This window comes from Chiloscyllium punctatum, chromosome 6, assembly GCF_047496795.1.
Source record: "Chiloscyllium punctatum isolate Juve2018m chromosome 6, sChiPun1.3, whole genome shotgun sequence".
Lineage (NCBI taxonomy): Eukaryota > Metazoa > Chordata > Chondrichthyes > Orectolobiformes > Hemiscylliidae > Chiloscyllium > Chiloscyllium punctatum.
In genome coordinates this window covers 51,333,430-51,360,417 of record NC_092744.1, presented here as the reverse complement: position 1 = coordinate 51,360,417, position 26,988 = coordinate 51,333,430, and the positions used below count along the sequence as shown (strand labels likewise).

The following is a 26,988-nucleotide window of genomic DNA, read 5'->3' as shown; positions in this document are numbered from 1 at the left end:
TCTGGTAGGTTGGCCAATGGACTCAGTGTGCATGTCCATCAGAAATCACCTGTATACCATCCATCAAGGAAGCATGAGTGGGGGGTAATGTGAATGCAATGAGAGGTGGGTGCAAGGTTGGTGACATTGTTAAGTGTGTACGGGTGTGGTGGGGTTTCTGCATGTTAGCTGTGAGACCCAATTGTCACGGAATGCTCCTGGGTAAATATAGGGATCATGAATTAAACAGTACGAAAAATCTGTGGATGTGATTAGTTGGAGTTATTCTGTGAAGATGCAATTCCTGAGTTTCTCACCTCCTGCTTATGACTAATGCTTCCAGTGCTGCATCTATCATTGTGTAAATCTCTGTCTACCCCACTGTTTAATTTGCAATAATTTATATTGCAGCAATATTGCTTGTGCAGGTTGCCTTTAAGATACAGCCTGCATTTAAGAAAGTAGGCAGGCTTTACCATATGATCAGAAAACAGGACTGTCAGGGGCCCCTGCTATGTACAGAGACCATAGGCAGTTTGGAGGACTCGAAGTACTGTGCTAACTGTAAGTGCCAATGTATCTTCATCTGTATGATTGTAGCATGAAACCTTCATGGTTGATATCTTGATTTGCATGGGTTCAGGCTTGTTGTATTTTTTTTAATTAAAATATATTTTTTATTGAAAAGGCATGTTGTATATTTTAACCATTGCAACTCCTGTCCAAAAATCTGCACAAGCTGATTTTTAGCCTCATGGGTTCCAACTGCCATTAAAAGCGTTGTAGTGAAAATGATTGATAGATAATGGCTGAACAAAAAAAAAAACTCCTATTATTCTAATTTCTATTATACTGATTTTCACCATCCACTCTAGATGATGATTATGGGCCATGCCCAGTATCGAGGTTCTGTGTCATTATAATACTGCTGCAGGCAACTGTACGATAATTGAGGTGGCCATGCTGCTGCTACAGGCTCTAAGAATCAACTGCAGAGCTGCTGAGCACCAATGCCTTGAGGCAATGACCTCTCTAGTGTTAATATGAGCATTTTTTCTGCATATGGTAAATAAGTAACCCATCATACCTCAGTACATTGTACAGTTGTTTTACTGTTTTGGGGGACTATATAATGGACAGAAATACAGTCAGAAGTTTAAAGAATTTTAAATATTAATGAAAAACGCAGAAGTTTGTGTTTAGGCAATGAGTTATTCTCTGTAGATGATATTAATAGGAGTTATATTCCATTATTCTGAAGCAATAACTCTAAAGAATATTATGTCCACTTGTATTTAAAAGTAAGGCTGCCAGACTCTCTTTCACATCATTATTTTCTGGCATCGAGGAATGGTCAAAATGAATGGTCAAAATTACTACACATTCTTCCTGCTCGGTCAGAGTTCCTATTACTATGATAAATTTACATGATTAAAGCAGAAGGTGAAATATCATAACTGAGCTTGAGCACATGACATGGATTATCCAGTGCACATGATAATGCTTTGGGTGGATGATAAAATGTTTGATTAATGTAATTTCTATTTCTGGAATGGAGTTCAAAGTGGCTGAGGACGAGTGAACAGCTCCCAATAACAATGCCAAGAAACCTTGGCCAACAAGAGACTGAGCAGGTCAAAAAAGGAGCTAATGCATCTACATCTACAAAGTGATGGGCACCATCATCTCCATGGCCACGAGAATCACACACTCTTCTGTGAATTGTATTGTAGAGCACACCACTAGTGAAGTTTCCTGTCTGGCCCTTCAGAATAAACACAGCACACCATCAACTCTTCAGAGATCCTAACTGCCATGTGCCTACTATTGCCTGATGAGCTGGCCAAGCAACACCGTAACATAAAGGAAAAAGACATGGATCAAATATATCAGCTGCAAGTGAAGCTTTGTATTTACTCAATTAACCATTCTACTGAAAATGTGAAATTTATAATCAAAATGGAAAAACAAATATTCCAAGTACAGAGAGGTTTTTCATCTGGTATGGCTATATCCACCATTTATTTACCTAGTTACTGCTCATTAGTAAGGTGTAGTTATATAGTGGTTTTTAACCACAATATTGCAATGTAATAGGGGATGATCTCATCAGTTTAGTAATTTCTAATAGATTGCAGATTGCATGAAGTAATATAAAAACATAGAGAAACTTTTGGATTTCCACATTGAACGCTACATGGTCAAACTTCAAAAGTAGTATTAGTTTCAGTGGAGCAATGATGGTCAGCACCAACATTATCACGATCATTATCGTTGTGACCAACACCAGCTTCCATACTGACCCAGTTGCTTAAGGTAGTCAACAGCTGATGTACAGAACACAGAGGAAATATGATGTAATCCTCCGTGCGAAATTGCATAGTCTAAAGCAGGATAATGCTATGAACAGAATTTCTATTAGAGTCACAGACATATATAGCATGGAAACAGACCCTTCAGTCCAACTCGTCCATGTGGACCAATAATCCCAACCCAATCTTGTCCCACCTGCCAGCACCCGGCCCATATCCCTCCAAACACTTCCTACTCACATACCCATCCAAATGCCTTTTAAATGTTGCAATCCCACCCTCTATGTGAAGAGGTTGCTCTTATGTCTCTTTTATGTCTTTCCCCTCCCACCCTAAACCTATGCCCTCTAGTTCTGGACTCCCCAACCTCAGGGAAAAGACTTTGTCTATTCATCCTATCCATGCCCCTCATGATTTTATAAATCTCTATAAGGTCACCCCTCAGCCTCTGACACTCCAGGGAAAACAGCCCCAGCCTATTCAACCTCTCCCTGTAGCTCAAATCCTCTGACCCTGGCAACATCCTTGTAGATCCTTCGTGAACCTTTTCAAGTTTCACAACATCCTTCCAATAAGGAGACCAGAATTAAACATAATATTCCAAAAGAGGCCTAACCAATGTCCTGTGCAGCCGCAACATGACTTCCCAACTCCTACATCAATACTCTGACCAACACACATTGGACAAAAACTGCTCCATCTAAAGTACTAAAGGGTGCCACCATGCCACCCTTTGATCAGCTTGCACATCATTTGAAATCATAATTTGATACTGGCTTGTGTCACCAGTGAAGAATAACCACTTGGGGGAGACACACAGCTTAGCCTTTTGAATTCCAATGTGGCAACTCTTGACCAAATACTGTTGGTATGCTGCCACTTTTCAAATCAGTGTGTTGCCAAATGCACTTTGCCAAGATTACAATATAACAGCAATTTAAAAGTATGAGTTTATATATTTCATGTTCATAGTGTGGTATATGTATGAAAAAATTGTACAAGTAGTAAATTTAGGAGATGTCAGCATTGGTACTGATCCTGATGAGATCAGAGAGCAGGTTGAAAATAACACACCAACCAGACTCTCTGCCTCACACTCACCATAACCAAGGCTCTGTACCAGCAAGTCTGTCTTGCAAAACCCATTTTATTACAATGTCATTGTATTGCTAAATATCTTTACTTACCAAGTCCTAAGCAAGATACTCGAAGTCCTGATTTTCCCAGGTTCCTTTAAATAAAGGAGAATAAAAGTTAGGAAAATTAGTTTACATGAAAGCAAAGAAAAATTCAATTTTATTCATCTTCTGAATATTTTGAAATAGAAAAAAACAAACAGTTTTGAATTCAATCCTATGTTGGGGACTGGGGAGAAGATAGCTTTCAAATCATGACTGGAGAAAACCATGTCAGCATTTCATTATTACAAACTGCAGTCTCCTGCAAAGGCCAAAGGTACACAAAACCCATGAGAGTTCATTTCTTTCACTGTTACAATCTGCATGGGTGCAAATTAAAAGTAACAGCTTCACAATAAATTAATGTTCATGGAGGGCATATCAAGGTGGTTATGCAACAGGAGCAACGAAATACAATTGAAAGGTAATGACGGGGAAATTTTATGAAGGAAACAAGGACTAAAATTGGGAAAGGACAAAGCTTTTAATTGTCAAAGTTCCCTCTCACCCAGATGAGTCTTTTCACTTTCCCCATATTGAACACTATTGTTTTTCAAACAATGACTGTCAATTTAGCAGCCATTTTGTACTGTAGCCCCATCATCCATAAGAAATTGAGACTGCTTAAAGTTGCATAGAACCCATAGAGCCAAATAACGAGAGGAGACTCTTGATGCATCAAGAATGGTTTTAGTTGGATCTGTAAACATTATTGTTTGAAGTGACTTGACTAGAAAATATTTTACCTCTGGAAGCTCAGAAGCAATACTTCAATCTACATCATCTATCTGCAAATCTGTGCACTATTGACCATGAACAAAAACTTATTTTGACATGATAATATGATATGATCGCTCTCGGATGTAGAATCTGGTGACTGCTTGTTGTCTCAGTTCAGGCCATTGTTTCACTTAAAAGGTGGAAAAGTTGCAGAGATATTTGGAGAAAACAGGGGCTTGACTGTAACTGGATTGTTTTATGAAAGAGCCAACACAGACTTAATGGGGCTCTTTCTGTTCTGCACAATTGTATGACTCTATGATTGCATAACCCACTAGTGTTGGAAACCATGACTTTTGATAATTAAGCAGCTTGGAGAAGATCTTGCAGCTGATGGTGTTTGCATGCATGCGTGCTCTTGTCCTTCCAGGGAGTAGGTTGCAGGTTTAGAAGATGTTTCTGAAAGATCAATCGGAATCTGCCACTATATATCAATAGGGATGGGTGCCAATCAAGTAAGCAGCAGCTTTGTTTTGGACGGTTTCAAATTTCTTGATTGTTGTTGGAGCTGCACTCATCCATCTGAGTAGAGATCATGTCAACACATTCCCAACATGTGACTTGTAGAAGGTAAACAGACTTTGGCGAGTTAGCAGATGAGTTACATGGCACATAATTCCTAGCTTCTAACCTGCTTGTGTATAAAAAGCCCAGTATTTATATGGCCAGTCCAGTTTTTCTACATTTGGACAGGGACTGCTTCAGTGATCTGAGGAGCCAAAATTTGCTGAACATACTTAATTATCAGTAACTATTCCAACTCTGATCTTATGAATCTTGCAGCAATGTCCTGGGACTGAGAAGATTGCCATGATTTTTGAAGTCAATCTTCTTTTGTGTTAGATATGGCTCCAATCAGTGGAGTGATTTTTCCTGATTCCCACAGACTCCAGTTTTGCTAGGGCTCCTTGTAACCATGCTCAGTCACACCCAGCCTCAATGTCAACAATAGTCACTGTCACCTCACTTCTGGAAAATTCAGATCTTTTGTTCAACAATTTGGAGCAAGACTGTAATAGGTCAGGAGTTCAGTGGCCCTGGCGGAACCCAAACTGAGCATCAGTGAGCAGATTATTTCCTGCAAGTTTTGCTTGACAGCATGGTCAATGACTCCTTCCATCATTTGGTAGTGATTGAAAGAAGACTGATAGGGCAGCAGAAGGCCAGATTTCTGAATGGTTGCTTTGAAGGCAGCACACACGCCAGTTTTTCTGGAATGTGTGAATGAATAAAGTTTGTTGCAATGGAGTTTAAACTCTATAAAACTTGTAATTTAAAGCAGTGGCAGGCTACAGACTTTAGAGTGCTGCATTGATTGTACATTATGGTTGAGGAAGGTACAAATCATGTGAAAACAATGATATGGTTGAATGCACAAAGTGAATCTTTACTTGGCTTTGTGAAGACCTATCCAGTATTCTGCAACTGTGATCATATTTGTCTTTGGCTGGTAACATTAAAAAGTACTAATGGGAGGCAGGGTGAAGTTTAGTTGCTTATTTGGAGTTTTCTCCTAGAAGTGATAAAAATTCTTTCATTCAGTCTAAAGGAGTATCAAGGTCAAGGCTACAATTTTAAGGCAGAAAGGTTCATTAAAATTCAACAGTCTGGTTTGGCAGAGGCACAACCACAACAGCAAGTTGTTCTTCTTATCCAGCTCATGTGCCTCCCAGCACGTTCATACAAGAATCTCAATCTCATGTCAAGTAGTCAGGATTTCCATTTGCAAATTTAAAATCAAATACACGATTATAATGCAAAATATTTCCTGAGTCAGCTAATTTTGTCATACTGTATCACACTTTACCCTATGCAGTTTTAATAGCATTTTAAAAATTTAATAAGCTGCCAATGGTTTTTATAAACAGATGTAATCATGACATCTGTTAATTGTAATGAATTATATGTACCTTCTGTACAAAATAGTGTTTGATCCAGAGTTATTGTCCCAAAGCTGAGAAAACTTCACAAGCATTAGAAAATACTGACTACAGTACACTTACAGACTTCCAAAAGTCTGGAACTGACTTGTAAAATACCATAGTATTCAGGATTGAAAGGTGGTTTTTGTTATTTCTATAGAATTTATAACCAGAATGACTTTGGAATTTTTTCTTACAAATATCAATGCTCCTATGCAGTTGAGCAAAAGTTAAGAACAGGGAGCAAAACAAAGATATATCCTGAGATTCTGACATCATGTATGAAGATACCACCTGAAGTACTTGCAGAAGAGAGTCTATTAATCAAGGAGGTCCTATATATATTCCTCCCAAAGGCAGTAGATGGGACTTTTCTCCCCTGGAAGTGGTTTGGAAGGTGGTGAGAAGGGCAAGAAATCTGGTGGATTTGCATCAAAGAGACACCTAGCCCCTTCCCACCATCTCAGCACTGATTTTCTGAGCAGCAATAAAGACTATTGCCAATTAACAACCACTTAAGGGCCTCAACCTACCACCAGCTTTATTGGTCCAACCCGGAGGAACATGCTGGATTGGGAGGAGGCTCCATTTGCCCCAATCTTGGGTAGTTAAGGGCATTGATGGCGTGGGCAGGGGCTTTGGGAGATGGCTGATGCAAATCAAGGTGCCCTCCTACCCCACCCCCACAACATCCCCTCCTCCCTGCCATGTTTCCACCCCCCAACTAAAAAAAACTAAACAATCTTTCACTTGGTCCTGGTCTTCAGACATGGTCAGCGCATTAGCAACTTCTCAAAGGCTGAAGTTGTCCATGCCAGCATACAGTGAAACAAGGACAACATCCAGGCTTAGGTAGCAAATTCATGCCACAAAAGTGCCAGGCAATGACCATCTCCAACAAGAGAGAACCTAACAATCTCCCCTTTGCATTACCATCATTAACTATCCCACTAATATCAACATGCTGGGGGTTGCTATTGACCAAAAGCTGAAGTGGACCAGTCACATATATAGGAGGAGAAAGTGAGGACTGCAGATGCTGGAGATCAGAGCTGGAAATGTGTTGCTGGAAAAGCACAGCAGGTCAGGCAGTATCCAAGGAGCAGGAGAATCCACGTTTCAGGCATGAGCCCTTCTTCATTCCTGCGTGGATTCTCCTACTCCTTGGATGCTGCCTGACCTGCTGCGCTTTTCCAGCAACACATTTTCAGCAGTCACATATATACTATGCTACAAAAGTAGATCAAAGGTTGGAAATTCTGTGATGACTAAATCATCTCCTGATTCTGAAAGCCTGTCCTCCATCTACAAGCCACCAAGTCAGGAGTCTAAAGAAATACAATCCTATCCACTTGGCAGGATGACTGCAGCTCAACAACACATGAGAAGCTTAAGCTTAGGTTAAATCAGTCCTTCACTCCTTCCACCTCAGGTGCACAGTAGCAAGAGTGTTATGGACTGGACCAGACCAGACCGCATCAAAATACTTTAAGAAGGTAGCCTCAACTCTAACATTTTCTTATTTTAAAGATAGTTGTAGAGTGGATATTCCAGGTGTGGTGCACCTGGTCAAACCACTCAGTTTTGAGCAAAACAATTTAGTTAAACACAAGAGTTGAAACAGAAACAAAAGGGAATTTAGAATAACTTTACTATTAGAAAACTTAACTGACTCGACAACAGCAACTCAACTAAGGAGCTGTTCCAATTCTTGTAACATCCCTAAACACACTCCTTGGCAGAAGGTAAATTCAAATACAGGTTCTTACAGGAAGGAGAGATTTCAGAGAGAAAATTCAGCTAGGAATCATCTGCTGAAGCTTGGAACCTCTCTCTGAACTGCAGCAGCTTCTCACTGTGGCAACAAATCAACCTGAAACGGGAGAACTGGCCACTCCTGCCATTGTTAAAGTAGACATTTCGGTACCTCTGCCTTTATGACCTCTCTTGAAAAAAAAATCCAAGGATAAAATAACCTTTTTAAAGTAACAGCATTGTCACAACAGTGAATGCCATTCACAAGATGTACTGCATCAAATTGCCAACATTTCTTCAACAGCACCTTCCAAACCCTGGACCATTACAATTTAGAAAAAAACCACAGAACAGTAGATGCAGGAAATATCACCTTCAAGTTTCCCTCCAAGTTGCATATCATCCTGACTTGGAATTATATTGGCATCAACCTTTCATTCTTATGTCAAAAATCCTGGACCTCCCTATCAAATTACACTGAAGATGTATAATTCATTGACAGTAGCAGTTCAAGAAGGCAGTTGGGGTGCCATGAATAGTGGCCTTGACAATCCATGAACTTAAAAAAAATCAATAATGAGTCCTACATGCAAGGGGTCACTACATCTGTTTATGATCTAGAAATGCGTCAAGATATACAAGTGACAAATAATGACAACTGGTTTTTACAATATATCTTTAATTCGGTAAAACAAACTAATTAAAATGTTACCAAGTTACATAAGGAGAGATTAGTGCACATGACCTTGGACAAACATGTAAATGGGGAGCATCTTAAGAGGAAGATGGTTAAGGATAATAGGACTGTTATGCGAGAGCTTAGCATGTTGGCAACTAAATTCTTGAAAAACCTTTGATGAAGCAATCGAAATTGAAGATACTGAAGAGCCCAGAATTGGAGGAGTAGAGATATCTGAAATGGTTGTAGGGGCAGAGAAGATTAAAGAGAAGATTGAACAGGCAGGGCCGTATAGGATTTGAAATCAAAGTTGAGAATGTTAAAATCAAGGCATTGCTTAACTGGTAGCCGTTATAGGTCAGTGATTACAGAGATGATGGGTAACCAGGACATGACAGTAAAGACCTGTAGGGTTGAATATAGGCCAGATATGCTTTGGAATAGTGAATAAAAACCTGGATGAAGATTTAAGCCATGGATCACCTTGGGAAGAGGTGGAACAAGGTGATGTTACGAAAGTGGAAATAGATTGTTTTAGTGATGGCAGGAATATGGTTGGCATCTCATCTCACGTTTTAAATACCAGCCTTCCAGTACAGCATTAGGAAGTTGTCAGTGAGGGGTGGGTTGGATTAAAATGTATAAAATTTGTTGAGATGATCAAAGACAAAGGCTTTGATTAGCTTAGCCTTTCATTCAAGGAAATTTCTGCTCATCTAGTACCGAATGTCAAAAAACAAGCAGTCTGAAAATCTGAACACAATGGGAAGTCGATCGGGTGTGATGGTGATTTGGAGCTGGGTGTCATCAAAAGAAACTGACAAAGTTGTGGAAACTGACCATGTATTCTTGGATGATGTCAAAGGATAGCATGTAGGTGAGGAATAGGAAGATGGAAGAAATTGATCTCTAATGGGGGATGCAAGAGGTAATGGTGCAGAATACAAGGCACAGGAATTGCAGACAATTCCTTGGTTACACTTGGACAGAGAAGTGTGGAACCATGTGAGCACAGGTGGATGACAGTGAGGAAGCAGTGGAAGTGGATAGGAGAGGCAACATTGTTAAAGGCTGCATGAAGATCCAGCAGAATAAGGAGGAATGGATTACCTTTGGCACAATCACACAGGATGTCAAATGTGACTTTGATATAAGCCATTTTAGATACAGTAGCAAGGGCAGAAATCTGACTGGAATGCTGTAGGAAAGATGATTATGGTTTTAGCGGGTAAAGTGAGGCTGGGGATAGGGTGTTGCATCAAATTTCTAATTATAAGAATAAAACAGAAAAAAATAAATTCAGCTTTGTCCTTCTGAAGTAATCAGAAAAAGTGCTAGTATCGTGAGATATATTATCTTGGTATTAATTTCCTGTGATGCTTGCTCTTCTTAGCTTTTTCTGATTCATAAACTTATCTTTAGGACTTCAATATGAAGGGAGGAAATGGAAGGAAATTATTGGTATTGATCTTTGTAAAATGAGAGCTCTGACTTCAGTATCATTTTGTGAATCTTTGGATCAGATTTGAATGTCAATTCATAATTTTTAATGGCTGTATTTTTTCTTGCCTTCAGCATAATTATTGAGTTGAAGTTTTATACAGCATTTTGCCTAATATTTTATTCTAGCAATGACAATACTGCACGAACATTTTGAATTTTCTGTGAATCTTTGGTCTATTATAATGCTGTGTTGAAAGAAATTTGGGTTATACAATTCAGTTCAAAGAGATGGTGCATTTACAGCACATTTGATTGCATACTGCATCTCTTTAGAGCAACCATGGGGTATAAGGGGTGAAACTGGAACATTTTATACTATTGTAGCTGATGCACTGAGATTATGATGTAAAATGATCTTCATATAATTATTCCATTCTTGGTCATGGAAAGTTTGGTGTAGGCATTGGAGTCAGTTGTTGCTTTAAATCATTACATTATTTGGGACAGTAAACACAAGTAAACTTTCAGGACTGGAATGATGTCAGTTATGGCAAGAAATGTGGCAGAAGCACGTGTCAAATCAGATAGGCCTCTCTCAACATCGGGAATGACTTGCTGTATCTTTTAGTGAGGTTCAAAGCATCAAGATGAAATTCCTACCAGGCAGTGGCAAGTTGTCAATTGAGGCGGGGTTATTGTTTCTTAAGGACCTTAATCACTGCAGATCTCACCTCATTAATATGCAGCTTTCTATGGTCGATCCACTGCAAGTAAACTGGATGCCTAGACGACTTGATATGGAAATCAGAGCAGGTACCTGGCCACCTCAGCTCAACACATGCTCCTAAGGATCTCCATGTAGGACATCATGCATTAACATCTCAGGGCTGACTCAATGGGCACCAGCTACGTGAACCTCACTCCACCGATATTGGCAGCAGACATGTCCCACTGTCTAAAATCTCTGGTGGCCTATCTCTGAATCACTTATAGATCTATGCATCTGCATTTCAGTGCTGAACCTCAGGCTGCATTGGCTAATATCATGGTAGTGCTGTTGCAAGGATACTTTGCATTCAGGGGCTCAGGCCGCTCACTTGCTCTCTCAGCACTCATTCACTTTGAGCCTACCTGGATGCTTACAGCATCTCAGTCTTGCCTTTTTGTGCCTTGCAACTCAGCCTGAGATACCACACTCTCAGTACTGCTCTATTGTTGTGCCACTTAGAGCAGATTCAAAGCCAGGAAGCTGGTAATGATTGTCAGCAGGCCTAAGTCATGTCATAGAGTCTGATAGCCTGCACTCAGAGTCTCCCAGCACAGTAGGTCAAGAGGCTTCGATACAGGCAGTTGTCAGATCCTCTTTTCAAAAAGGGTAGGAGAAAGTGAGGACTGCAGATGCTGGAAATCAGAGTCGAGAATGTGGTGCTGGAAAAGCACAGCCGGTCAGGCAACATCTGAGGAGCAGGAGAATCAACATTTTAGGCATAAGCCCTTCACCAGGAAGGATGAAACTGCGTAGCACAGCTATGACTTTCCATTCAAGGGATGAGGTATTCAAGCGAGTTGGCAGCACAGAGGGCCGGCAGGGTTAACGCTGTCAGGGTAGAGATGAATGATAGCAAGTGAGCAAGATGTTGTAAACAACAGGAAGAGTGAAAAGCATGAGCTTTGATGGGACATGGGTACAATGGTAGATGTAGAGGGAGTGTGAAGTATCAGAAGAAAAATGGTGTCAGTTATAGAGTCATAGAGATGTACAGTATGGAAACAGATCCTTCAGTCCAACCCGTCAACGTGGACTAGATATCCCAACCCAATCTAGTCCCACCTGCCAGTACCCGCCCACATCCCTCCAAACCCTTCCTATTCATATATCCATCCAAATGGCCCTTAAATGTTGCAATTGTACTGGCCTCCACCACTTACTCTGGCAGCTCATTCCATACACATATCATCCTCTGTGTGAAAAAGATGCCCCTTAGGTCTCTTTTATATCTTTCCACTCTCACCCTAAACCTATACCCTCTAGTTCTGGACTCCCCGACCCCAGAGAAAAGAATTTGTCTATTTATCCTATCTGTGCCCTTCAATCTTGTAAACCTCTATAAGGTCACCCCTCAACCTCTGACACTCCAGGGAAAACAGCCCCAGCCTGTTTAGCCTCCTCCTATAGCTAAAATCCTCCAACCCTTGCAACATCCTTATAAATCTTTTCTGAACCCTTTCAAGTTTCACAACATCTTTTTGATAGGAAGGAGACCAGAATTGCACGCAATATTCCAACAGTGGCCAAACCAATGTCCTGTACAGCCTCAACATGACTTCCCAACTCCTGTACTCAATACTCTGACCAATAAAGGAAAGCATACCAAATGCCTTCTTCACTATCCTATCTACCAGTGACTCCACTTTCAAGGAGCTATGAACCTGCACTCCAAGGTCTCTTGGTTCAGCAACACTTCCTAGGACCTTACTATTAAGTTATACTGGTCAACTAGAGAAAGTCATTGATCTTCTTCCTACATTGCTGTACGTAACTCCAGATACCACAAACTCCACTGACCTAGGTCACAACCTTGGACCAAGTTGGCATGGTCTAGTGTCATGGCCTCCACTGCTAGTCCTACAGGTTGCAGATGTCCCGTCTCTTCTGTATCCCATCCACCAGGACTGCCAGGTCCCTGAATCCAAAGTGGAGCACCAAGTCTCCCTTGTCTGCCTATGTGGGGCCAATATCTGGAAACATGCAGAACAGCTCCTGCCTGATGGTACCTGTCTGAGTGCAAAATGCAGTTTAAAGATGGCACCAGTGCTGGGCATGCTGGTCCAGTTGGGTTAACCAGACAACTGATTGTTTTGAAGTGTCAATTCTATGTAAGATTCAGCCAATGCTTTCTCCAGATTACTGCTTCAGATCTATTACTGAAAGGCAGTAAACAAACAATCTCATTCTTAAAAATAGAATGTTCGTTTAGTCCTAAATTGCGAGTGTTTGTACATTGCACACCCAACATGATAGCAGCCCAAAATCAGTTTGACACTCTTACAGCTGTTACTTCAGACTTTTGTATTCCAGAAAACTAAGCTTAAGGCCTACACGGAAGTAGTGTTACCAACCCCCTTGTATACATCACAGAAATAGATAGTATACAGTAGATATCTCAAATAATTTGAGAAATATTACCAGCTACACTTCTGCAAATTTGTTGGCAGGATAGGTTCCATTGTCAGCGTTCGTTCTCAAGCCAACTTCCTCAGCAATGAGGCACTGGTTACAATCAATCAGCTGCATTGGGCATACCTGATATAAGATTCCCTAGAAGATTTACAAGCTCTCTGTTCTAAAATTTGTCACTGCAACCAGTTACTAGGTCACTAGGTCAGCAGAAGAATCACTTTAAGGATGTCCTCAAAGTCTCCCTGAGTAAATGCAATATCACCATCACCTTTCTCTAGCCCAAGGTCACTCAATTTGGAGAAGACGTAACCGCGAAGGAGCAATCCTTCTGAGCATCTCCAGTAGGTCCACGTAGAGACCAAACACAAATAGCAGAAGGAGCTTGCAAAAGCGTTCCACCTATCAGCTTCAGCACACATCACCTACCCCACCTGTTGCAGGGCTTATTGATCCAGCATTGGACAGATTAGTCAGTACAGGAGCCAGAAAACAGGTGTGAAAGATAGAAACAAAAACAGAAGTTGCCGGAAAAGCTCAGCAGGTCTGGCAGCTTCTGTGAAGAGAAATCAGAGGTAACACTTCGGATCTGGTGATCCTTTCTCTGAACTAATGGTAGCTAGGAAAATGTTGGTTTATGTGCAGAAGCTAGGGTGGGAGAGAGGATAAGGAATAAACAATAGGTGGGGATAGAGCCCAAAGAGAGAGAAGAGCAGTTGGCAGACAAAAGAATGGACAACAATCTGATTAGGTGGGTGAATAGCTGTTCATGGAGTCTGTTAGTGGTTAACAATAGATGGTCTGTAATGACAGATTATGTGATACCAAGGCCAAGGACATGGCAAAGTTCAGGCCGTAAAATTATTGAACTTGATATTGAGTCTGAATGGCTGCTGGGTCCACAAGCAGAAAATGAGGTGTTGTTCTTCCATCTCAAACTGGGCTTTGCTGGAACTTTTGTCCACAAATCGCAGGAACCATTCCCCCTAGAGCACCCTGGTCCATTTTCGTTCACTCCCAATACCCCCTCACAATCCTATGACACTTCACCTGCAACTGCCAAAGGTGTAACACCTGCCCATTTACCACCTCTCTCCTCAGTATCCAAGGGCCCCAACACACCTTCCAGGTGAAGCATCTCTTTACCTGCACTTCACACAATCTAGTCTACTGCATTTGCTGCTCACAATATGGTCTCCTCTACATTGGGGAATTGAATCGTAGATTGGGTGACCACTTTGCACAACATCTGCAAAAATAACCCCAAGTTTCCAATTGCCTGCCACTTTAACACACCACCCTCTTCCCTGGCCGTCATCTCTATTTCAGGTTTGCTGCTGTGTTCCAGCGAACCTCAATGCAAGCTGGAAGAACACCACCTCATTTTCCACTTGGGGACCCTGCACCCCTCCGGACTCGATATAGATTTCAATAATTTTAGGGCCTGAACTCCCCCATGTCCTAGCCCCCTACCCCACACACCAGGCTTTGTTATCACAATCTCCAATTACACATTACCTATTGTTAGCCACTAACGGTCTCCATTAACAGCTATTCACTCTCCTAGCCAGATCGTTATCCACTCCTTCATCTGTCCAACTACTCACCTTTCTCTCTGCGTTCTATCCTGGCCTATCATTTATTCCTTACCCCCTCCCCTCTCCTATCTTCTGCATATAAACTGACATTTTCCTGGCTACCATCAATTCTGAGAGAGGGTCATCAGACCAAAAACATTAACTCTGATTCCTCTTCACACATGATGCCAGACCTGCTGAGCTTTTCCAGCAACTTCTGTTTTTGTTTCAGATTTACGGCATCCGTAGTTCTTTCAGTTTTTATTTAGTGGAAGAAAGAAATCCTCAGTCCCTGGGACTGTCAACATAGAAGAAGCAAAATAATAAAAATACAGGCTTTTAAAGAATCCCTACAGTGTGGAGATACGCCCTTTTGCCCAACAAGTCCACTCCAAACAATAACCCACGCAGACTCATTCCCTACCCTATTACTTTACATCGACCCTGACTAATGCACCTAAGCTACACATCCCTGAGCAGTGTGGGGGCAATTTAGTGTAGCCAATTCTCCTAACCTGCACATCTTCAGACTATGGGAAGAAACCAGAGCACCCAGAGGAAACCGATGCAGACACAGGGAGAATGTGCAAACTCCACACAGATAATCACCTGACGTTGGAATCGAACCTGGGTTCCTGGCACTGTGCAGCAGCAGTGCTAACTGCTGAGCCACCATGCCACCCACAAGCATTACCATTTAAAGGATACTTTCTACCTCAACCCATGCAATCTGGCTAACTATTCCTGATACTTTATTTTTATAAATAGCTAATTATCACTTTTGATTAGTAAAGCAAATATTAGCTCTTAAAATTTCAGCTACATTTGATTAAACCTTATCATACAACATTTCTTTCTGCAAAAAAGTATTTATTACATATTTTTTACTTGTACGGTATCTCCAAAAGAGCTTTTACACTTTCATCGACATGTTTAGACTCTATTAGATATATTGCTGTCACCATAATTTAACCAAAAAGATGATTTGTTATAAACAGTTATAGAAATCATTCCATATAAAGTCTGATATATTAATCCACACCAGAAATTTTGCGACGCTGACAGCTGACTGCTTATTCAACAGAGCTTCTTCAAGGCAGAACAGTGGTAAATTATTATCAAATGACATTAACAGCCCCTTGGAAATACATATGCTTTTTCACAAGATGATTTTAAAAGATAAAGATTTTACATAACCCTGTATGGAATTTTGACAGCTGTGGCACTACAGTTTACAATGTCTGTGTGATGTCTTGTGATGGATGAAGATTGAATCATATCAGTAAAGCCAAACTCAAAATTTGGATCTGAACCAAGTTATAAAGCAGACACTCTGCTAAGTCCCCTTTCATAATTATGAATTGCAGGACCACCTAATATATGGCATGGTTTTTTGAGGGTCATGTGGAAGAGAAAATTAGAAACATTAAACTTTCCAAAGTTTCTGTTGTTCAAGTTGCCCTGAATGGTGAGATTATGTTGGAACTGATTTTTACTTGATAATCATAATTACAGAACAGTCAAGTTAACTTCCCCTTCTGGCAATATAGTACTACGGTCAGGGCAGCCAAGTAAATAAGATTAGGTGGCTGAATTACTAATGTGCGTTACAATTTTCCATTTTATAAACTCACCTGAAACAGAAATTAAATTTAATAATGACAGTCAATGAAATGTGGAATGTAAATGAAATTGCCAAGAATGTTTGGTTAATTCTAAGTCAACTCTCAATTTAAAATTTCGCCAAAATATATGTGAATCTCAAGATCTCCTGTTCTGCCAGTTCACTGACAATTGAGTAGGAGATAAGGTCTAGGAAAATGAATGTACATAAGTGGAAAGGCAAATGTAAGGATGGCTTTTCCTGAGCCATAACTACCCAGAGACAGGTACAGCAGCATGTTTCGAGTATTGAGCCTCTCTCAGAGAGACTGCAACTTCCGGATTTACTTTTTGCATCCTTTCAAAGCCCATTTTTAGGACTTTGGAAAAAATAGACTGTCTTTTATTATTCAAGGTTTTCATGGATTACAATGCTTTTTTAAAAAAGCCCACCAACTTCAGATAGCCACAGTGATCACTTGACAAAAAATTGAAGCAGTTTATGAAACCATTAATAAAGAACTAGAGCAAACTGAAATTTACATGTCATCAAAATGACTGAAACCCCTGTCACTTAGATTTGTATCTCCTGCTTAGTTGATACAATCCTGGAGGTGTGTAATATATTGGGATGAAAGTCACAGATTAGAATTAAAGTATTGTATCCAACGACACTTCTCCAGAACTAGTTAACACTGTTTTTCTCTCCACAGATACTGCCAAATCTGCTGACTTTTTACAGCATTTCTACATTTGTTTATGAACTTCAGCATTCATAGTGTTTTGTTTCTATTCTCACGCAGATTAACAAATCGAGAAACAAATGAAAACAAAGCCAGACTTGGGAATACAGAAAGGAACTGTATTTTAGATAACAGCTTGAGGACGGAGAGAGAACAAAATGGATGTGTGATAGCACAACTGGAAGTCTTCCTCTCTTTCTTTTCTCTCTGCTTCTGTCCATCTCTGGAGGAGCAACACCCCATGATAAAACAAACTGGAGAAACATCCACTCAAAGGCAGCTACAAATTTTACTACTCCTGAGGACTCAAAACATCAATTAAACAACCAAGGCCTCTGGCTGAAGTCCATCATTTTAAGGATTCTAAAGACTTTATAAACTACCTAGTTTTGATCTAGACATTCTCTCCTTTTAAATAATATTTGTATGTGAGATTAATGTCATGTTCTTATTTCTCTTGGGGTTAAACGTAATAATTGTTTTCATGAAAGAAAATGTTGTAAATTGATGAGTACTACATTTAAATTGAGGTGTGATACAGCTGCATGATAAAAAGTAGCAAAAATATTCGTTGAGCAAAATTAGGGTGTTAAAGAGAATGGAGCCGATTCACCCCTCCTCACCTGGTCGTGACTCTGTGATCTCCTTCTTATGCACTCGATAATCTTGCAGTCACATTGCTGTGTGCAACTGCCTAAAGCCAAAACCAGAAGGCTGGACCAAATACACACAGCCTGACTTGCGCTGTGTCAGATCTCCCAGGGCATAACAGGAATTAGACTTGAGTGTCTCTGCCCAGAATCATGATAAATTCAGTTTTTGTAACAATGGATATTGTTAATCAATCAACTGACAGAGTCCTAGCTGCCTGTCCTTGGTAAGTGAATGAGTAGAAATGAAATAGGTAAGTTAGCTCGTCGCAGCCAGGCTACACAAGAGGGATGGCATGGTAGAGCAGTTGGGTTGCTGTTTTTAAGGAGGCAGTGGTAAACTGTGCAATAGAAAACTCTAGACTAAATAAATGAGGATTTAAGCCTGGAGCCACGGCAATAGAGCAGAAAAGTAATATGTGGCAATGGTTTGTGGTAGGAAATTGTATCCAGCAAGGAGTGTGCAGATAGAGAACAGATTTAGTGCGCAGTATACAAGAAGGATGAAACAAAAAGATAGTACAGCTGGATGACAGAAACAAAAGGCAATGGGAGAAAAAGGTTACAACTTAGAAAATGGAGAGAAATTATGAACTCAAGTTTGGAGCAGCACCCTCAAATGTGTTTACGACTAGCATAAAAAGGGAAGTAATTTTGCACAGGATAGCAGACAAGAATCCAATTCCTGCCTATAAAATAAGAATTAGAAGCATAGTTTGAAGCTGTCCAAAGTTAAACTGTGAGACTTTGTGAAGTTATATGAATCAGGAATAATAAAAAATAGACAAGCTATCTGTTCGATATTTAGGCCTCTCAATTTGCTGACAAACTCTCCTAGCTCTTGTTCTGTCTACATCCAGCTACTTTCCACCACCTGTTCTCCTACAATGCTTCTTCTAACCCTATTGACAGGGACTATAACCACGTCACCTATTTGAGAGGAACTTTCATGATAAATCAAATGCAGTACAGAGACAACACAATGCTTTCCAATGACAACAGCAATGTTGCTGAGAGGACATAGGCTAACACATCAGCAAGAGGACTCTGAAGTAGGATTGAATAGGGAGAAGCACTGGATGACAACCATGGAGAATAAATTAATCAAAAAATGATTTCATTGAAGTGGAGAGTAAAAGGAAAACTATAAAACGCAAGCAGTTAAAGAGGCCGGCCTGGGAAAAACACGCTTGTTATTGGTATGATATGAACAAAGCAGCCAGAGCATGTGACAATTATACATAAGAAAATTTGGGAGCAATTGAATGTATTTATGTGGTTTAAGGGAGGCATGGGGAGAAGGGAGTTAGCTATCTCTTGACAAGCTGATAACTCTCCAGATTGTTATGCAGGATAAAGACACATTCAATACCAAGGAAATGACCAAAATAAGAGAAAGACAAAGTCAATAGTGTCAACTACTGACTCCAGTTCTGATGAAGGGGAGGAATAAAACGAACATGCACCAGATTCGGCCTCACCTTCACCTTCTTTGTATCCACTTTCATACTGCCAATCTGTAAGACATTGCTGGCCATATAGCCTCAAGTGGTCCTCCCATACATGCAAAATCAAGACATTTGCTGAATTACTTTGAAAAGGTCAATCGTATAATTGGAGGTTTCCTATACTGTCAGTGTTGGGTCTGCATTCGGTATCATAACAAGTTGATTCAAATGTACAACTGATGTCCTTAGAGATGTTATTCACTAGCAAGTGTGTGAGACAGTGGTCAGCTCCCCTTGCTCTTTTAGATTTGTGCAGGGTGCAATTTTATAGGTAACTCCAGGAAGGGATCGGGAAGGGGATACCCATGCTAAGCAGGCGATGGAGTTACAGCAATGGAACCAGAATCATGCAGGTGCTTCAGGTTTTGCTATTACATCAGATTTTAGTAGTATTATCACGAACTCTATAAACTACTTCCAATGCAAATGTATTACTCCTTAAAGAAGGAGGTGAAAACTACATAGTATTTTAGGTGTGGCCTCACCAATGCTCTTTACAGTTAGAGCAAGACTTACCTACTTTTCTACTCTATTTCCTCTTGAAATAAATGTCAACATTCCATTTGCCATCTTAATTTCTTGCTATACCTGCGTGCCAAGTTTTTGAGACACATTGATCCCTCTGTCCTGCAGCATTTTGCAGAGTGTCTCCATTTAAATCATACAATGCTGTTCAGTTCATCCTGCCAAAATGAATAACCTCACATATTCCCAAATTGTACTCAACCTGCCAAATGTTTACTCACTCATTTAACCTATCCAGATCATTTTAAAGATTCTTTGCATTCTTTACATTTGCTTTCCTGCAATTTGTATGTTGTTAGCAAATTCTTAGCTACAATACTGTTGGACCCTTCATGAAGTCATTCACATAGATAATAAATATTTGAGATTCCCATCATTTCACTAGCATTTGTTTGTCAAGTTAATTTATCCCGACTCTGTTTCCTGTTAGGTAACTAATCTACTACCTATGCTTGTATATTATTTCCAATAAATTGAACTTTTAACTTTTCATGTGGAACCTTATTGAATTATTTCTGAAAATGTAAATACACTCCCCCTTTAACTACTCTGTGTGCTACATCCTCAACTTGCTGTAATACATTGGTCAAACATGATTTCCCTTTCACAAGGCCATGTTGATTCTGCTTGATTGGATTATGATTTTCAAAATGTCCTGCTATTACATCCTTAATAATGGATTCTAGCAATGACAGATGTTAGACTATGATCTATGCTTTCTTACTTAGTGTCCTTTCTTGAATTAGAGATGTTACGTTAGTGGTTTTCCAATCCACTTTCCAGAATCTTGAAGTTTGGAATATTACAATCAATGCATTCACTATGGTGGTGAATGCTGATGGTTTTGTCACCTTACCATTGCCAAAACTAGTCCAGTCACTCAGTACTGGTAGTTCATAACAATATCAGAATGTTGCTTTGGCATTATTGTGTAAACAGCTTATAAATTCATGGTGAACTTATCAGTAAGATAAATTTGTGGCCACAATCTTTTTGTGCAGTGCTGTTTTGTTTTTGCAGATAAATCATTAAAATGTTGTACATGCGTTCAACCTCAGTGTGAAACATGTACACATGGTTGCATAATGTTAGAGCCATGCAGGTTGCACCTGAGCCCATGAAGTCTATTTTTTGCAGTTCTTGATGTACATTTAAATTATTCAGTTTGCTCCAATATCTTCCAAAGGTTAGACTCATGATGCGAAAGGCAAAACAGATGTTGTGTACAGTAAACTGTATTTAAGTTGCTTGCAGATCAGATTCAAAGGGATGACATAAATGAGTCTCAGAAACTAATTTTTGTAATGTAGCATTGCAAAACAACAATTCCTATATTGCTTCAAAGCTGCAATTCATACAGACTCAAAACTGTTAAATTAGCTACATCTAGGATTACCTCACTGATGTGATTTAATATTATGTTCTGTGCACCACTGTCAGGATAGTAATTATGTAACTAAGAGAGTGATCCAAAAGGACTGAATTAATAATTTAGGGAATATGAACACACATCCCGCCATGAGTTTGATTTTAGTAAAAATATCAAGAGATGAATACCTGATGTTAGGAAAAGCAAAGCTGTTAGATTGCTGTTGAAAATCTAACCAACACATTTAGGGCAAGAAATATGATGAGCTTGACCACTGTGGACTAATCTGAGTCCAGATCTGCATCAACATTGTTAATAATTAGCTGCCCTCTGAAGTGTTCTACCAAGCCACTTTGTTGTACCACCACCTTCCCAGAATGGCATCTAGGGGTGGGCATAAATTACATATAATTTTGAATCTACACCAAAAAGTGGAAGTTCATTATATCAATTTAAATTTCTGTTGAATAATCACATTCATAGCAACTTGAATCATGAAAGATTAAAATACTCCAGGATATTTCATGAATATTTCCTTTCTGGAGAGTATTGCTGAGCCTTAGCGTCAGTAAGTAGGTCTGTCTAACAAGTCCACAGTGATTCTCTGAAGAGCATCCCACCCAGACTCACCCCCCTACCCAATTCCTGTAAACCTACATTTCACATGGCTAATCCACCTAACCTACACATTCCTGGACACTATGGGCAATTTACCATGGCCAATCTGCCTAACCTGCACATCTCTGGACTGAGAGAGGAAACCGGAGCACCCAAAAGGAAACGTGCAAACTCTACACAGACAGTCGCATGAGGTTGGAATTAAATCCAAATCCTTGACACTGTGAGGCAACAGTGCTAACTACTGAACCACCGTACCACCCTTTAATATGGAAGCAGGCCATTTGGCCCATCAAATCCATACCGACTCTCCAAAGAACATCCCACCCGGACTCACCGCCCTACCCTGTAACCTTGCATTTCCCAAGGCCAATCCACCTAGCCTAAACGTCCCTTGACTGTGGGAGGAAGCCCACACAGACACAGGGAGAATGTACAGACTCCACAAGGACAATCGCCAGAGGCTGGAATCGAATCCGGGTCCCTGGTGCTATGAGGCAACAGTGCTAACCACTAAGCCACCATGTCAGCCCTTAAGTACAGTTTTCCTGATTTTCATATCTATTCTTACTCAGTATTACAGTTCAATCAGTGTTAGTTTTATATACAATGAAACCAAATGATCAATCCTAAAACGGGACTGTTTGAAATTGTCTGTAGAACAATCAATGGACTAATCAATGTTTCAGTGATGGGGAAAAGATATGGCTGAGCTCTCCAGGTCCTTTGGCAAAGACAGCACATGGGTTCTAACAGTTCTATCCTTTTTTTAAATATATATATTTATTGAAAGGTATTAACAGTTCTATTTTAAGTTAATCACAAATTTACAGTTACATAGTGTTACAAACTTGCAGATGGGTTGGTGGGGTAGGTGAGGGTGGGGTTTGTTGGTAGTAATGATGAAAGGTAGGAGTGGAGGTGGGGTGTGAAGAGAAAAAAAATGCTTATTTGCAAACATCTTGTGAAACTCTGAGTTATTGAACTAACCTGATCCTGTGGACTTCTTAAGGCTGTTTACTATTTGAAACCAAACCTGTCAATCAGGTAGTTTCTGAAAGAGGAAACTATTGGTCACAAAACATGCACACTATAAAGATAAAGTTCCACTGTATATCGAGTCAACAGTTTATAGGTTCTTGTGCTGTATTCACTATCCCTGCCCTTAACATACATGACAATTGTCACATGGCAGGACAAGAAACTAAACAATCTCCTGAGCCACTGCATCATTTTAATTCTTTCTCATACATAGTTTGTTTTGTCAGAGCATCAAATACGGTTGTCACCTGGAATCTCATCTCTTGTAGGCAGAATTCCAATCATTTATTAAAGCAGGGGTGATGCAACAGCATTATCTTTTGGTGCCTTAACGCAATTTTTCCTAATCTAGCTTTTTTAATTTTCCTATTTTAATAGAACGACTTCTGTGCTTGCTTCTGCTTACTTCCAATGCAATTAGCTGGTTTACTTTCATTAACTCCATCTACACTTCTTGCTGCCTTGGGAAGGCAGTCAGCATAATCAAGGACCCCTCCCATCCCAGTTATAATCTCTTCCAACCTCTTCTGCTATGCAGAAAACACAAAAGCTTAAACACACATACCAACAGATTCAAGAACATCTTCTTCCCTACTGTTATTAGACTTCTGAAAGGACCTCACAACTTTTAAATTTAATGTTGATCTTGCTTTGTGTACCTTCTCTCCAGTTGTAACTTTGTATTTCTCGCTCTGTTCTACTACTCTAATGCATTTTGTACATTATCATCTGCCTTTACTGCATGCAAAACAGAACTTTTCACTGTCCCTAGGCAATAATAAATCAAATTTAAAAAACAAGTTTGACCTGTGCCCCAATCTAACAACTGAGCCAAGGTTGGGAATTCACCTTTTTAGGAGATCAGAGGTGGTTTTTAGCACTTAGTGATTCATTTGATACAGAAACACGGGCAAAGCAACACCAATATGTTATTCAGCCACACACATCAGAATCCACACACATAGCAGCATGTTTGAATAAGTATTCTGTTTGGTATAACTGGATCTCATTTACTTTTAGAAGTTTTCTGTCAGTGCAGTAGTTTATTGACTCTCCATATTGTCACAGTTACACAAGTTGTCGATCTTGACAACAAAAGAATGATTTGAATTTGTTTCTTAAGCCTGAATGAACAAAGTTTTTAAGAGAAAGAGAGTAATTTTAAAAATTCAGCCAGTGGGTTGACAGGGATTAAGTACTCAGCTTCTTATTATTAGCTTCCATTGATCGGATGCTACAATTAACCAGGTGGAACTTGATGCAGTCTTCTTGGACATAATCAGTATTATGATCACAATTATGCCTGAAATTGCATTTGTTTTGAGAATTTATTTTTTATTTTTCTGTTGAAAAGTGTTGGCTTTTCCACCACCATAAAATCTATCCTGAAACCATACATTTGTGTAGTATTTCAGAATATTTTAGAAGCTTTACTTTATAAGTTGTTCATTTCCTTATGCACGGTGCAATTATCACCAAAAAAAAAACAGAAAAAGGCATTTTTTAAAAATCATAGATATTGGTAGCATATGTAGTCAGTAGTCACATATCAGTAAATAAAAGAAAAACAACTCAAAAGCTTTCAAAGCATGTTGACTGGTTCCCTTGCACCCAAGCAGACTATATTTAAAGCATCCTTAAAGTCTTGCCATAAGCAGAATTAATGGAAATTCCCACTGGTGATTAATTTAATCTGGGGCATGGTCAGCTTTGTGGGCTGGCCATCTTCTAGTGCAATGTTTTTAAACTAATCCAGCAGATCATAGAATTGTATTACATACAATTTATGTTTTGATTTCTTTGATCTTTTATGTGGCTTGGCTGATTTCTGCTGATCAGTAGCACTGGAAATAAAAAGCATTGCCACCAGAATTAAGGAGTTGAATAGCACCCAGGAATTACATGACTGATGACAATCAAGCATCCTTGGTTGGAAATATCCCATCACCTCCATTGCTTTAATACTTTCCTGAAATGAATATGTCGAGGTTTCAGCATGATTGATGGATATTTTCATGAGATATCAAAGAATAGAACTTTTTACCCCAACAAGAAGATTTCTAATAGATATAAATTAATGACAAATTTGTCTATTGAAATCTGTCAGAATTATTATTTGTGTCTATTCTTTTGTGTTTCAAAGGAAGGAGAGGAAAGCAGCACCCACTGAAAGTCGTTTCCAAGGCAATAAGGCAACTCTGCCCTTTGACCATTTTCCTTTCACACAAACTGTAACCCTATCTGTCTGATCAGTGAGGAACTTTGCATTCTAGAAAGTCAGGAAAGGCTGACCCACAGCTTCAGAAAAAGCCGATGGCTCAGACACATCTGCATCTCACATCTAAGCAATCAGTTTATAACTTAAGCTTGAGTATATACGATATTCCTTTGCTTAGACTGGAGGAAAATTAAAAGGATATGAAAACTTAAATAAGAAATACAAATGCTATAGGCACATTTTCAGAGGCTTCAGGGTTATGCACTCTTGCTTAGTAGTAAGAGAAGCCTGGATCATAAAAGACCCAAAGAGATGAGTTGTATAGCTTTTATTTCTGTTTCTTATGAGCAACAGAAAAGCTCATCCAGACCCTTTGAGGAAGGAATAGTCTTCCCCGTTCAGGATGTGGAGGTGCTGGTTTTGGACTGGGGTGGACAAAGTTAAAAATCACATATCAGGTTATAGTCCAACAGATTTATTTGGAAGCTACCTGAAGGAGTAGTGCTCCAAAAGCTAGTACTTCCAAATAAACCTGTTGGACTATTACCTGTTCAGGACTCCACTCTGCCTGCGTCTTCCATTCCTGCACCTCTCAACTCAAGTTACATGTGAGGCATTGTATTTTCACAGACTGAACAGACTGTCGTGATACGGCCAAAATAGGTTATCAACCTGTGATTATCAACCTGCAAATCTTTCCAATTCTATAGGAGAATAGGACAGTCTCCTGGCCAATTATGCTAGGTGAGGAGGAACACCCCTCAAGTGACACCTTCTTGTGATGGTGGTCTGTTCAACAAAACAGTAATTATGGAATCAAATGGAATATGTGCTTTGTTTGCCTCATGTGTCACTACACATGGGATCTTCTTGAAATCTAAGATCTGAATCATAACTTTTCCACTATCACACTGCTTCCACCTGCATTGTCACATTTCATTGAGCCAGACTTCTCCCTTTAACCCCAAGAACTACATCAATCTTCTTCACTGTTGCCATCATGGAATCCTCCACTATCACCATCCTTGGGATTACCATTGACCAGAAATTCAATCATATAAGCAAAATGGCTACAAGACCAGGTCAAAGGTTAAGAATACTGCAGTGAGTAACTCACGTCCTGACTCTCCAAAGCCTGTCAATCATCTAGAAGACACTATTCAGTGATGGCAGCACCATTGAATGTCAAGGGTAGTGATTAGCTCGTTTCATATTGGAAATTGTCATTGCCTGGCATTTGTATGGTACAAGTGTTACTTATCAGCCTGAGCTGTGATGGAATACTCACCATTTGCCTGAATGTGTGCAGCTCAAACAACACTCAAGAAGCTTAATACTATCCAGGACAAAGCAGCCTGCTTGATTGACACTGTTATGGACCAGGCCAGACCCCCCTCAAAACATTTCAAGAAGATAATCCAGACCCTGACTTCTGTCCCAGCCATTTAGTTTTAAACAAAACAGAACTTATTTGCAAGATTACTGAATGAAATTAATACACAAGAGAACAGAATACAGAATGACTTAACTACTTAAAAAGCCAACAAACTATCCCAATTTAATGATGCTGTTCCGAATGCTTGCAACAATCCCCCATAAACACACCTTGGTAAAAAAGGTAAAATCAAATACATAGTCTTACAGGAGACATGTCAGAGAGGGAGAGAGAGAGAGACGTTAGAGAGAATCAGCATGGAACACCTTCTTCCACGTTTCTTTGACCAGCAGCCTCAGAACAACTGACTGCTTTCTCTGAACAGCCAGACTGCTAAAACTAAACCAATCCAAACTGGAGAAAAGCTGAGCTGGGAGAACTGGTCACTCCCCTTCCATTATACAAGTGTTTTTTTTAAATAAAACTTAAAGGCTTCTTCAGGTAGATCAAGCCAGATATTTCAGAATCTGAGTCTC

At 39.8% G+C, this 26,988-nt stretch overlaps 1 protein-coding gene across 1 annotated transcript in view; it reads right to left on the bottom strand.

The window, feature by feature from the left end:
- kcnab1a (potassium voltage-gated channel subfamily A regulatory beta subunit 1a) overlaps window positions 1-26,988 on the bottom strand; it is a 245,506-nt gene that overhangs the window by 134,561 nt on the left and 83,957 nt on the right. The window contains exon 2 of the mRNA XM_072572651.1: window positions 3,479-3,522. Coding sequence (XP_072428752.1) covers window positions 3,479-3,522 — 44 coding nt within the window. The remainder of the gene's footprint in view (window positions 1-3,478; window positions 3,523-26,988) is intronic.